Raw genomic sequence first — 13751 nt, 5'->3', positions numbered from 1 at the left:
CATTATACCATTTCACATATAGCATTAGAACCTTACAACAGTATCCTGCCATTTCTCCTCTACCTGCCTTTGTGTTATTTTTGTGATATATTTTATTTCTACATGTTATAAACCTCACAACACACTAACATTTTTGCTTTAAACACTTCTTGCTCTCAGCAGGCATACCTCCGGCAAGCTTCTTTCTGTTCTCTTGCTAGATATTTGTCTAAAATAAGAACAAATAGGATCTGAGATCATAAGGTTTCACAATCTTTACTGTATGGTCTGTGCTCTGAAGCTTTTTCCCCATTGCTTCCTGATTGTTGGTTGTGAATTTGATGGATAAATCACCCTCAAATATAAGTGAATTGTTATTCTATAAAGAAAGCAGATAAAAATCCAAACAGTGATTGAAAAAGTGAATTTGAAATAATTCAGTAATGAAAAAGAGACCCAAACAGTACACTGTTATCAATTAAGTTAAGTAGACAGCTGGGGGAAATCCTTCATGGAAAAGGAGGGGGGTACTCTGCATTTGTTTATTGTAGAACTAGAGGGCTGGCCAAAAATTGCCTCTTTTTCCCTTTTAGGAACTGGTCTAAAATGTTATCTCACTTAATGAGACATTTCTCCTTTCCCAAAGCCAGATGTGGTCGAGGTATTGTATATTTTCTTTAGCCAGCAGTTTTAGATGTAGAAAAACCTCTCCAATTTTTAAAAAAATTTATTCTTGAAATATGAACAGTAGTATGAATTCTAGAATATTGTAATGCATTTTATTGTATTCAAATACACAGGATAAAACAGATACTGTGACGACAGGAAGAAGCGAGCAGGCTATATAGGAGAAATTATGAACCCGGTTAATGCGCACAGAGGATTTTAATTTAATCCTTGCTTGTACACCAACGGAGCGTTTAGCTCCCTCTCCCCAGCAACTTATGTCTGCAGTACTCCATGCTAGGGCACACTTTCTATTTCTATTCTAATTCTATTAATTAGAATTCTATTTCTAATTCTATTTCTGCTTCCTAATCAAGGGCACAATACAATTGTCCATTTCTCGAATCCCTCCTCCTCCTGGTATCTGGTTCTCTTGGCCCTCCACGTTCTCTGTTAAAATGAGTTCTCAAAGGCCTCAGCCTAGAGTTAAGAGAAGCTCGCTGAGGCGGGGCCTCTGGGTGCCCACTTCAGCCTCCCCAGTCATTTAGGACAATTTCCTAAGTCGAAGCTAGAGATGCGTGATGCGTTTGGTGACTTTTCCTGGGTTCTCGCTTAAGCGGAGCCACAGGTTGTGGGGGCGGCCAGGCCTCTGGGGAAGAGCAGGTGCTGCGGTGCCGGCGCGCCAGCAGCCCGCGGCCAAGGCCACCTGCTCCCAGGGCCCCGGCACCTCTGCGGGGAGGCGGCGGGCAGAGGACTCGCGCGCAGTCGCGCAGGGGCCCTCAGGCGAGTGGGGGAAACATCGCAAGAGACGCGGACCTGGAGCGCGGTCACTGCGTTACCGCAGCGACCTGGGTTACCTAAGCCGGCGGGACTGAGAGGCCGCTGCGCGTGGGCAGGGGCTCAGATTGCGCCCGCGGTGCCTGTCCTGGTCCCCACCCCGGAACGATTGCAGCCCTGAGGGGCTCGCCGCCCACACCGCGCTGAGGACGCTGCCCAAGCCAGGCGCCCGCCCCCGCCCGCGGTCTCAGCCGCTCGCAGCGCGCCGCCCCCAGACGCGCGTGGCTGCTGGTGAGGGCTGAGACCGCGCTCCCGCCGGCCAGTTCCCAGCAATAGCGCATCCTCCCTGCTCCGCGCCTTCGCTCCGGACCCGCGTCGTCGCAGCCCCGCGGTGATGAGCCCCGAGCCGGTCCCGCCGCCGCCGCCGCCCCAGCCCCAGTGTCCTGGCTGCGACCGCGCGGAGCCGATCGCCCAGCGCTTAGAGGAGGGCGACGAGGCCTTCCGCGCAGGCGAGTACGAGATGGCAGCCGAGCTCTTTCGCTCCATGCTAGCCGGGCTGGCGCAGCCGGACCGCGGCCTGTGCCTGAGGCTGGGGGACGCACTGGCCCGCGCCGGCCGCCTCCCCGAGGCCCTGGGCGCGTTCCGCGGCGCCGCGCGGCTTGGGGCGCTGCGGCCGGAGGAGCTGGAAGAGCTGGCGGGCGGCCTGGTGCGCGCCGTGGGCCTGCGCGAGCGGCCGCTGTCCGCGGAGAACCCGGGCGGCGAGCCCGAGGCGCCCGGCGAGGGAGGGCCGGCCCCGGAGCCCCGCGCGCCCCGCGACCTGCTCGGCTGCCCGCGCTGCCGGCGGCTGCTGCATAAGCCGGTGACGCTGCCCTGCGGGCTCACAGTCTGCAAGCGCTGCGTGGAGCCAGGGCCCGCGCGGCCGCAGGTGCGGCGCGTGAACGTGGTGCTGAGCGGCCTGCTGGAGAAGTGCTTCCCGGCCGAGTGCCGGCTGCGCAGGCTGGCAGGCCAGGCGCGGAGCCTGCAGCGCCAGCAGCAGCCGGAGGCCGCGCTGCTCAGGTGCGACCAGGCCCTGGAGCTGGGTGAGTCGGCTGCGGGGCGGGTCCGCCTCCCCTACACCTGTCCGGCCCAGCAGCGGGGTGGGGAGCTGGCCGGTGGGCCCGACAGGCTTTGGGCTTTCGAGAGCTTTGTCTAGGCTTAGGGTCACTTTGCTTCCTAACGATGGGAAGGTGAAAGGTGGGGGCGGCCACACCCTGCAGCCAGGAGAGGCCATGTGCACCCCACTGGTTTTGTCTTTTCCAGGATGCTGGTAAGTTTCCCGCGGCCCCCGGAGCAGCTCTGTAAGGTCCTGTAATTGCTTTTCGGCACTTCTGCGCTGTTGAGGAGCGGGGAGGATGACGAAACATTTTTGCTCATCCTGAAGGAAAATGCACATAGCTGACACACTACAGGCGCAGAAAGGGGTGCCTTGTGCTGGGGCAAGATTTGCTTTGGGTTTCAGCTAATATAGCCAGGAAGGAACCGCCTCCACTCTGCTGTAATCACGTCAAACGCTCCGGCTCTAGCCTGCTCTCTGTCTCAGAGGCCATCATTAGATGTCATGGCGTATTTAACTTACTAGATAGTTACACTGACTAGTGTGTGTAGTTTTAAATTGTTCATTCAGTCATTCCCTTATTTATCTGAGGCCTAAGGCCAGCAACAGGCACTCTCCTGCCTTCACCCAGCCACCACCTGTTAACACTATTTAGCTGAAAGGAAGACCAAACTTCTGTCATCGTTTTGGCTTTGACATATGAGTATGCGCTCTATTGGCAGTTGTTTTGGGCAGTGTGAGGAGGACGGTTTGCTTTCTGGTTTCACCGGTTTTATAATAGGGCATATACGATTTAAAGCGCTAGCCGAGAAGACTTGTTGAATCTCTTGTTACCAAAATAATCTACTACCATGCTATAGTCAGTGCACATTTTATTTTAAACTTAGGATTAAGGTTTTCCCTTTTAGAAGGCAAAAATTATAAAGTGACTAGCATTCAATTTTGTCTTGCAAAAAAAAAGATCCAAATATTGAACAAGTGCTCAATATCTGCATCTAAATTGGGATATTCTCTGCTGGAATAGAGCACTTAACTCAGCTTTTCTAACGAGTATTCTGTAGTTTTTGCAACCAACATAGCCATACTTTAACAGGCATTTTTTTAGTTTTCTACTAATTTAGGTATTGATGGTGTTAGAGCAGCACTATCCAATTAGAACTATTGTGTAAGCCACACATAATTTGGAATTTTCTTGTAGCTACATTAAAAGGGTGAAAAAAGCAGGTGAAATTTATTTTAGCAATTTTTAACCCTATACATCCAAAATATTATTTCAACATGCCTTCAACTTTAAAAAATAATTGAGATTTTACTTTTTTAAACTAAGCCTTTGAAATTCGTTATATATTTTGCATTTACTGCACTACCCAATTCCAACACCAAATTTTCATCAGAAATACTTCATCTGTATTTAGATGTTGGAGAAGATGTAGAAAAATGAAAACTGTGATATTTATATGCTGCTAATGGGACTGCAAATTATACCCCTGAAAAATATTTGGTAGTATCTACAGATGTTAAGCCTGTCCTTGGCCAAATAGTTTCAAAGAGGTATATGCGTATGTGCCCCCAGAAGAATGTGCAAGTAGATACAAGAGTGTATGTCATTGTTAGAGATACCCCAAAAGTGCACACAACCCAAATGTCCAGTAAGAGCAGAAGGGGTGAATATATGATTATGTTTTCATAGCATACTATACAGAAAGAAAATAAATCAATTACAGTTACAAACTACAATGTGGACAAATCTCACAAACATAATGTTAAGTGGAAGAAGCCAGACTCAAGCATTTTTACTATATGATCCTATTTATCTGTAAGTCCAAACAGACAAAATTACTGTAGGATGTTAGAAGTAAGGACAATGGTTACCTTGGGGGGATGAAAAGGGAATAGTGATTGTGAGGAAGTATGAGAGGGATCTGTGGGGTAGTGGTGATGTTCTGTTTCTTGATTTAGGGGATGGATACACAAGTGTGTTCACTTTGCAATAGTTCATTGCACTATATACTTATATTTTTAGCTTTTCTGTATATATATTAAACCTAATTTAAACGTTTTTAAAATAGGCTATTTCAGTAAATTCATATGAGAACTTATATAGAATGTATTCACTTTTCTCTTCAAAGATTAGCTTAAAATTTTATGAAAACATTTAATTTCAAAATAAATTAGCCCTTTTAAAGAGGTTTTGATATAGTTAAAAAAAAAAGTTCACAGATGTTTGGAATCAGAAATACCTGTGTTTAGATCCAAGCTCTGACTTTTTTTTTTTTTTTTTTAAGACGGAGTCTTGCTCTGTCACCAGGCTGAAGTGTAGTGGCGTGGCTCTACAACTTCTGACTCCCTGGTTCAAGCAATTCTCCTGCCTCAGCCTCCCAAGTAGCTGGGATTACAGGCACGCACCACCATGCCCAGCTAATTTTTGTATTTTTAGTAGAGACAGGGTTTCACCATGTTGGCCAGGATGGTCTCAATCTCCTGACCTTGTGATCCACCCGCCTCAGCCTCCCAAAGTGCTGGGATATCAGGTGTGAGCCACCACGCCTGGCCTTTTCTTTTTTTTTTTTTTTTTTTTTTTTGAGACAAGGTCTCGCTCTGTCACCCAGGCTGGACTGCAGTGACATGATATCGGTCACTGCAACCTCTGCCTCCTGGGTTCAAGGGTGATTCTCGTGCCTCAGCCTCTCAGGTAACTGGGATTACAGGCATGCACCACCATGCCTCGTATTTTTTTTGGGTGTTTTCAGTAGAGACGTGTTTCACTATGTTGTCCGGGCTGATCTCCAACTCCTGTAGTCAAGTGATCTGCCCGCCTCAGCCTCCCAAAGTGCTGGGATTATAGGCATGAGCCACCACACCTGATGTCTGATACTTATTTATTATGTAACCTTAGCGAAGTGTGGTAGTCATTAGTGCTGGTCTGTCTCTATACCTTCCCCAGGCAAGGTAGGATTGCACTTCCCGGTCCACTTGTGATTAGGTGGGGCCATGTGACTACTTTTGGCCGATAAGTTATGAGTGGAATTTAAAATAACTAGTACGTATGTTGAAAGAGGTAAATAAATGTATGAAAATATAAAGCATTCAGAAGACAATTGTCCATAAAAAAGAACCAAGTGGGTATCCTGGAAATTCAAAATACAATGTCTGAAGTTGAGAATTAGTTAGATTTGTTACAAACCAGATGGCACACATCAGAAATCTGAATGAGAAAACTCAGAAGCAAGTTAACAGAAAATATCCAAACTGAATCACAGAAGAAGACTAAAAGAGAGCATGGGAGTTATGTGAGACACAGACAAAAGTTCCAACATCGATGAAATTGGAATCCTGGAAGAAGAGAGAGGGGAAGGGCAAGAGAAATATTTAAAGAAAAAAGTAATTGAGAATTTTCCAAATCTGATGAGAAACTTTAAATCACTGAATCAAAAAGTTCACTAAGCCCAACAGGGTGGACACAAGTGCACACACAAACATACACACAAAACCCATCCAAGTACATTATAGTCAAGTTCCTGAAAATCAAAGATAAAGAGAATTTAAATGCAGTTAGAGAAGACAGGACATATTTCCTTCGAAGGAATCATAGAAGACTGACAGTTGACTTTTAGACAAAATTATTGAAGCTAGAAGCTAATGGAATAATGTCTTTAAAGTGCTGAAAGAAAAAAAAAACCTAGCTGGAATTCTTTACCCAGCTGAAAATATTTTTCACAAATGAAGACAAAATCAAGGTGCTTTAAACCAAAGAAGTAACTCAAGCTAAAGGATTTTATTACCATCAGAATTGCATTTCATGATATACTGAGGGGAAGTCTTCAGGCTAAAGGAAACATGTCCATATGGAAGCATGAAACTAATGCATAAAGAGTGCTAGAAGGTGTAACAATATGAGACAATATTGACTATTTCAAATAACAATAATAATGTCTTGTGGTATTTGTAACATACATGAAAGTGAAAGATATGGCAACAGGACAAAGCCAGAATGGGTAAATACAGTTAAATTGTTGTATGGTTTGTACACTGTTTTGGAGGTAGTAACAGTACTAATTTAAAGTAGACTGCTAAATCAGGTTTGCATATTCTGTTGTCTTGGGTAACCACCAATGGGAAGGTAAAATTAAAAAGCTATAGTGGAATAGTAAAGTAATACTGGATTAATCCAAAAGAAAATGGGAGGGAAGAATAGAGAAGGAGAGAATAAGTGGGACAACTAGAAAAGAAATAGAAAAATGGGGATTTAATTTACATTAAATGTGAAGACCTAAATTTCCCATTTAAAAACTAAATGTTGGCAGATTGGATTAAGTGAAGTATAGCTACATGCTGTTTACACACGAGGTAAACTTTAGGTGTAAGAACACAAAAAAAGGTTAAAATTAGTAGGATGGCAACAAAGACTGACAAAAAAAAGCCTGATATGGCAAAGTGACTATCAGATAAAGTATTCTTTAAGGCAAGGAATATCAGAAGAAATAAAGACATTTATGATGAATGGGCCAGTTCAACAGAAAAAAAATGTGTAATAATATGCCTAAATTTTTATGCACCTAACAACAAGTGTACACACACACATATGGAGAGAACAAAAGGAGACAAAAGCAAAAGGGGAAATAATTGGAGATGTTGAACAAAACTTTTAGTAACTGATAAAGTAAGGATTGAAAAATAAGTAAGGATATAGATACAACATACTTCAGCACTTAGATTTAATTAATATGTGTCACTACATACAACTACTGCAAAAACATAGCCATTTAGGCTCCCATGACCATAGGCAGAGCGTTGGAGTTGGCCTGTGGTTGTGTTTGCCAGCTCCTGGATTAGGCCATGAAAGAAGTCGTAATAAATATTAAAAGATTGAAATCAGACTGTATATGTTCTTTAAACACTGTGGACTTAAACTAAAATTAAATAGCAGATAAATAGAATATCTTCAGATATTATGAAATTAAGCAATATATTTTTATATAATCATGGGTAAAATGAATCACAACATAAAGTAGAAAATTTTCTAATTATCTAATAATTATTAGAATTATTAGAATTTCTAATAATTATTAATATTATTAGAATTTCTAATAATCATTAGAATTATTAGAAATTCTAATAATTATTAGAAAATTTTCTTTCTTTTTTTTTTTTTTTTTTGAGATGGAGTCTCGCTCTGTTGCCCAGGCTGGAGTGCAGTGGCACGATCTCAGCATGCTGCAAGCTCTGCCTCCCAGGTTCACATCATTCTCCTGCCTCAGCCTCCCCAGTAGCTGGGACTACAGGCACCTGCCACAACGCCTGGCTAATTTTTTGTATTTTTAGTAGAGACAGGGTTTCACTGTGTTAGCCAGGATGGTCTTGATCTCTGACCTCGTGATCTGCCCGCCTCTGCCTCCCAAAGTGCTGGGATTACAGGTGTGAGCCACCGCACCCGGCCAGAAAATTTTCTATTTTGCCTGAATGATAATGAAAATACAAATATCAAACACTGTGGGATGCAATGCAACAGTGCTTAGAGGGAAACTTACTGTTTTAAATGCCCATACTACCAAAGAACAGCTGATAGTCAGTGATCTTTAGGCTTCCATTTCAAGATGCTAGGAAAAGAAAAGCAAATAGAATCCAAAGAGAGTACAAAGAAGGAAATAAAGGAGCCAAAATCAGTAACAAGACAGGAAAAATACAGCCCAATGTTTCTTACGAATATAGTTGCAAAAATCCTAAATAAAATATTAGCAAACTGAATCCATTGATACCCTTAAAGAATATCACATCAGTAGCAAGCAGGTTAAGTTTTGTTTAATCCTGGAAAATCAAGCAATGTAATTCACCATCTTTACAGAAAAAAGAAAAATGATATGATGCATCTCTCAGGAAACTATGAATAAAAAGGAACTTTCTTAATTTTTTAAAAGTCTACAAAAATGAGATAGCAGCTATCATAATTAATGATGAAATAATGTTTTCCCATTGAATGAGAAGGTAACACTGTTTTATTCTCACTGCCACTCAGCATTTCACTGGAGATTCTAGATAGCTGTGTATTAAGATTGGAAAAATAAAAGATAAAACAAAAAACTGTCATTATTTGTAGATGACCTGGCATACATAGAAACTCCAGAAGAATGTAGGAACTATTAGAAATTATAAATGATTTATCCAGATTGCTGACTACAAGGTCAATATAGAGGTTATCAAAGATAACTATATACTTAGAAAAACCAAATAGGAAAAAAATTTTAAACAATTTATGTAAACAAATTCCTTGGAATAAATCCTGAAATAGCTGAAAGATGTTTAATACCTCTACACTGAAAATTTCATTTCAATACACTGAAAACATGAAACATTTCTGAGAGAAATTAAAGCAGACTTAAATGGATGGATATATCATTTTTTTCATGGATTGCAAAACTCAGTATTGGCAAGACATCAGTTCTCTGCTGATTGAATGGTAAATTCAGTGCAATCTCAGAGAAAATCCTAGCCAGTGTTTTTGGTGGAAATTGATGAATGGCCAAGGCAACAATGAAGAAAAACAACAAAGCTGGAGGATTTACACTGGCAGATTCCAATACTTACTATAATGCTACAGTAATTAGGACAGCATTGTATTGGCTTAAAAATAGACACATTGAAACTGACTCTCACATATACAGTCTCTTGATTTTCTGAAAGATGCTAATGGAATTCAATGGGGAAAAATTCAATGGGGAAAAAAGAGTCAGTTGCTTTTTTATATGGAAAAAAATAAACCTGAATACCTATCTCACATCATATAACAAAATTACAATTAAGTATCTAGGAGTCATAGGAGACTGTTTTCAAGGACTTGGGGTAGGCAATTGTTTCTTAAATAAGACACAAAAAGCATAACAATAAAACTTCTGTTCCTCAGAGGCCCCCAAAAAAGTGAGAAGGGGATGAGTATACAAATATCTTACTGAGACCTCTAATGCAGAATAAATAATGCCTATGATTCAAAAAGAAAAAGCCAATCTGTCTAAATACAGTAAGTACTCACTTAACACCATTGATAGAAACAACTTTAGCTGAAACTACGTAATAGGCGAAGAGTTAAAAACTAGATCTCAAAGTGAGCAATTAACATCTAAAAGACTGCACAACATAATTAGTGCTCAAATGCAAATTAAAATGAAAATAAGTTAGTACATCCCCACCAGAGTAGCTGAAATGAAAAGAACTGGCAATACTTAGTTTTTATTTGCAGCAATTGGAACTCTTAAATTACTGGTGGAAGCATAAGTTTGTACGACAACTTAAGAAATGTGTTTGTTAGCACCTGCTAGAGCTAAACTCGTACAACCTCTGATGTGGCATTTCTACTTTTGAGTATATACTAGATAAAAATGAATGCTTATGTCCATCAAAATATGTGTACAGGAATGTTCATTGCAGCTTTATTTATATATGCCAGAAACATTTGGGGAACAGTTCAATTGTTCATCACTAGTAGAATGAGTAAATAAATCAAGTCATACAGTGTAATATTACACAGCAATTTTTAAATTTTATTTAAATATTAATTTAAAAATATTACTGAGACATATAACAATAAGAATGAATCTCACAGAATGATAATTTAGTGAGAAGTCAGATATAAAAAAGTACATTCCATTTATAAATATCCATTTATAGAAGTTAGAAAACAGGATAAAGTAATCCAAAGTGACAGAGGTGAGAATGGTGGTTACCTTTAGGAGGGGCACACTAAGTGGGATAGTGCACAGGGGAACCTTCTTAGGCCCTGGGAATGAACTACATGATGATGGCATGGGTACATATGCAAAGGTTGAGATATACACCTAAGATTTGTGGACTTGACTCTGTAATTACAGTCTTCCATCAGTTTGAATAAATAGGCTTTGAGGAGTATTGCCATTTATTCTTTCTTTTCATAGAGAACACTACCCGGTTTTTATTGCTTTATGTGTCCATTTGTTTGTTTATTTATTTATTTGAAACTGGGTCTCACTCTGTCACCCAGACTAGAGTGCAGTGGGACAGTCTTGGCTCACTGCAACCTCCACCTCCCAGGTTCAAGTGATTCTCATGCCTCAGCCTCCCAAGTAGCTGGAATTACAGGCACGTTCCACCACACCTGACTAATTTTTTTACTTTTAGTAGAGATGGGGTCTCGCTGTATTGGCCAGGCTGGTCTCAAACTTCTGACCTCAAGTGATCCACCCACCTCGGCCTCCCAAAGTGTTGGGATTGCAGGCGTGAGCCACCATGCCTGGCTCATTTAACTTGTGTAAAATAACATGTAATCCTCCATTTCTCACCACTGCACACATTTGACAGATTTTATAGCAGTAACCCTAGCTCCTAGTACAACAGTGGCTCTGGGTTGCTGTTGGAAAACAGCCTTTGGTCGACCCTAAACACAAATGTGGTAGACATCTCTTCTTTTCCTCTCAAAGCCTGGGTCTTAGGCTGCCCTCTTATGACTTTTCCCCATAGAGGGGTTAATTGGTGAACCTACTGAAATGTTGCATCAATTCTTTGGAAAGTACATATGTACATTTTTCTTCCATATGTTTTCTCTACACAAAGACTTTTAATAATTTGCACTTCCTCTTCCACTTAGTTTTGAGGGATCCTTGGAGAATTCCTTTAGTTTTGTTGAGCCTAAGGTTTAATCCTTAGAAAATGTGTAAGCATTTATTTTACGTGTTTTAAAAGACTAAATTGTGAAGTGCTGTCCTCACAAATGTATCACCAAATGGTGGACGTCAACAAAGAAAACAGTGATTCATTCAGTGTCGAGATGAGAAGTGATTGTTTCTTGGCCTTTTGGCTAAGATCAAGTGTAGATGGGAAGTGAATTTTATGAAATTTGGACTTCAGTTAAAGCACCCTTTAGAATGTGAGGAGTAGAGACTTAAATGTATTCATTAGAAAAGAATGATTAAAAATAAATGTAAATAAAATGTATTTTTAACACTAGAAGCTTTATCAAGATTAATTAAGCTAACACAAAGATAGTATAAGCAAAGGAATAATGAACAAGATATTAGTAAAACAGAAAAAAATTGAGTTAGTTAACAGGTGAGAAACTGATTCATTGCCAAGACCATTAAGGGACAAATATTTGATAAATGTGTTGAAGAAAAAGCAAGGCATAAATACCATAAGGAATAAAGAAGCATCATTGCGGATATAAAAGGATATTTATAAAAGATTTTAAAACTTATATAAAAAGGACAATTTTAAGGAAAATACAAATTATCAATATTTATCCATGAAGAAGTAAAAGCCTACAAAAAAATTGAGATGCTCCTCAGGGATTCTCTTCTGCTGAAAAGGCGCTAAGGTCAAGAAAGTCCTTACAGCTTTCAATGACTAATTTCCATCTTATTTCAGATCATAGAAAAATGTGGGAAGATTTTCATCTCATTTAATAAGGTTAGTATAATCTTGACACCACAATCAGGTAAAGCTTGCACAAGAAAAAAAAATGTGTAGGCTAGTCTTACATATGTATATAGATGTCAAAATCCTAATTAAATTTCTTAGTATTTTGAGTCCAGCAGTGTAATAGGAGTTAAGACCAAGAAGAGCTTATACTAGGACCATAAGGATAATTCAGTACTAGACAAATCTTTCAGAGTAATTCACCATAACAGGTTGAAGGAGATAACTATATGTAATCTCTCAGATGCTGAAAGCAGTCTATAAAATTCAACACCTACTTGTTATAAAGTCCTTACAGAAAACTAGGAATAGGAGAGAAATCACCTAACTTGATAAATATTTTCTCTCAGAAACTTACAACAAACATATTTTGTGTTAAAACATTAGATACATGCTTTTTAAAGTCAAGAATAAGAGAAAATGCTGTCACTATTATTGCAATATGAGAGCGTGAGGAAATAGGAGTATAAATACTAGAATGAAAAAGAGTGAATTGCACATGACATTCTTGTTTAAAATATTCAAGAGAATCCATTGGCAGATTGGACTAATAAGAAACTGTAGCCAAGTGGAAACAGGGTATGAGATCTCCATTCTCACACAGGTTTGCAGCAGGCATAACCCAAGCCTAAAAAACTATACTTCCAGGAGCACATTTTTTTTTCCAAAATTTTTTTTTTCCAAATCTCTTTTGGAAGATTTGGAAAAAAATCAGCATTATAGTAAGTATTACATTTTTTTCCCCAAATCTCCTTTGGATTTTTGGAAATCTCCAAAGGAGAATTGTATATTTCAAAATGCATTTAACTGTGTGATTGAGGCATTTTCACCAATCTTTTAGTTGGAAATAATCTAATAACATGCTAAAAAGGCAGATACCATGAGGAGAATCTAATAGAATTCTATAATGTCTTCCCAGCAATTAAAATGCTCAATTTAAAATCATATGAATTGATGCCAGCACTTTCACAGTTACTATGTGCATTTTCAAAGATGAAATACATAAAATCTCATGTTAGATCATAATTAACAGATGAATATTTTCAGTTGTTTTGATGATAGGAAACACTAACTTGGAAACTTAAGAAAAATGTTATTCCCCAAACAAGAATTCCATTCTTCTCATTAGTTTATCTGTATTACAAAAAAGTACTTAAATTATTGTTACCATATTTTAAATTGCATCAATAAGAAATCTGTCAAAATTTGTTTTCCTTCTTGTTAAGCAAGTATCTATATAATATCCTTCAGTTTGCCTCTTTGCCTGCAAAGCCTAAAATAGTTACTATCTGGCCTGTTACAGAAAAAAAGTTTCTGCCACCTGCTCTAGCCAGTTATCCATACCCAGCAATGTCTCTCTTAATAATTCAAATTGTATTGTTTAACTCTTGCTGTTTCTTTCCCCTTCTACTTTTTTCTTGTTATACTTTCTCTATATTACACATATGTGGTGATGACACATTTATAAGTAGTTACTTTTCACCATGTCTTGATGTAATATCTTTGTGCGTAAGTTCTTTGGCGTATGCTTGCTCAGTTACCTACATAAACTAAAAGGAGGCTAGTGGCATTTGGAAAGCACCAAGTGGGTAGTTTGAAAAGAATCAAGGTCAAGGTTTTGGAGGAAACTGAAAACGTACATTAGGTAGAGGGATGAGAACACATCTTAGGAGCTCAGAAAATTTGTGGTTGAACTAAAATGCATAGCTGTAGCCCTCCTACAAGGATCGTAGGTGGGCAAAGGTAGAGTGAGCCAGGCCCCACAGTATGGAAAATGGCTGTGATGGTTCTGCCTTTC

At 39.8% G+C, this 13751-nt stretch overlaps 1 protein-coding gene across 1 annotated transcript in view; it reads left to right on the top strand.

Moving 5' to 3' along the window:
* Window positions 1-1713: 1713 nt before the first annotated feature.
* LONRF2 (LON peptidase N-terminal domain and ring finger 2) overlaps window positions 1714-13751 on the top strand; it is a 48838-nt gene continuing 36800 nt past the window's right edge. The window contains exon 1 of the mRNA XM_004031509.5: window positions 1714-2501. Within this exon, the coding sequence (XP_004031557.3) occupies window positions 1817-2501 (685 nt within the window). The 5' untranslated portion in view covers window positions 1714-1816. The remainder of the gene's footprint in view (window positions 2502-13751) is intronic.

Source organism: Gorilla gorilla, chromosome 12, assembly GCF_029281585.2.
Source record: "Gorilla gorilla gorilla isolate KB3781 chromosome 12, NHGRI_mGorGor1-v2.1_pri, whole genome shotgun sequence".
In the NCBI taxonomy this organism is placed as follows: Eukaryota; Metazoa; Chordata; class Mammalia; order Primates; family Hominidae; genus Gorilla; species Gorilla gorilla.
This window is presented reverse-complemented; position numbering and strand designations above follow the sequence as displayed.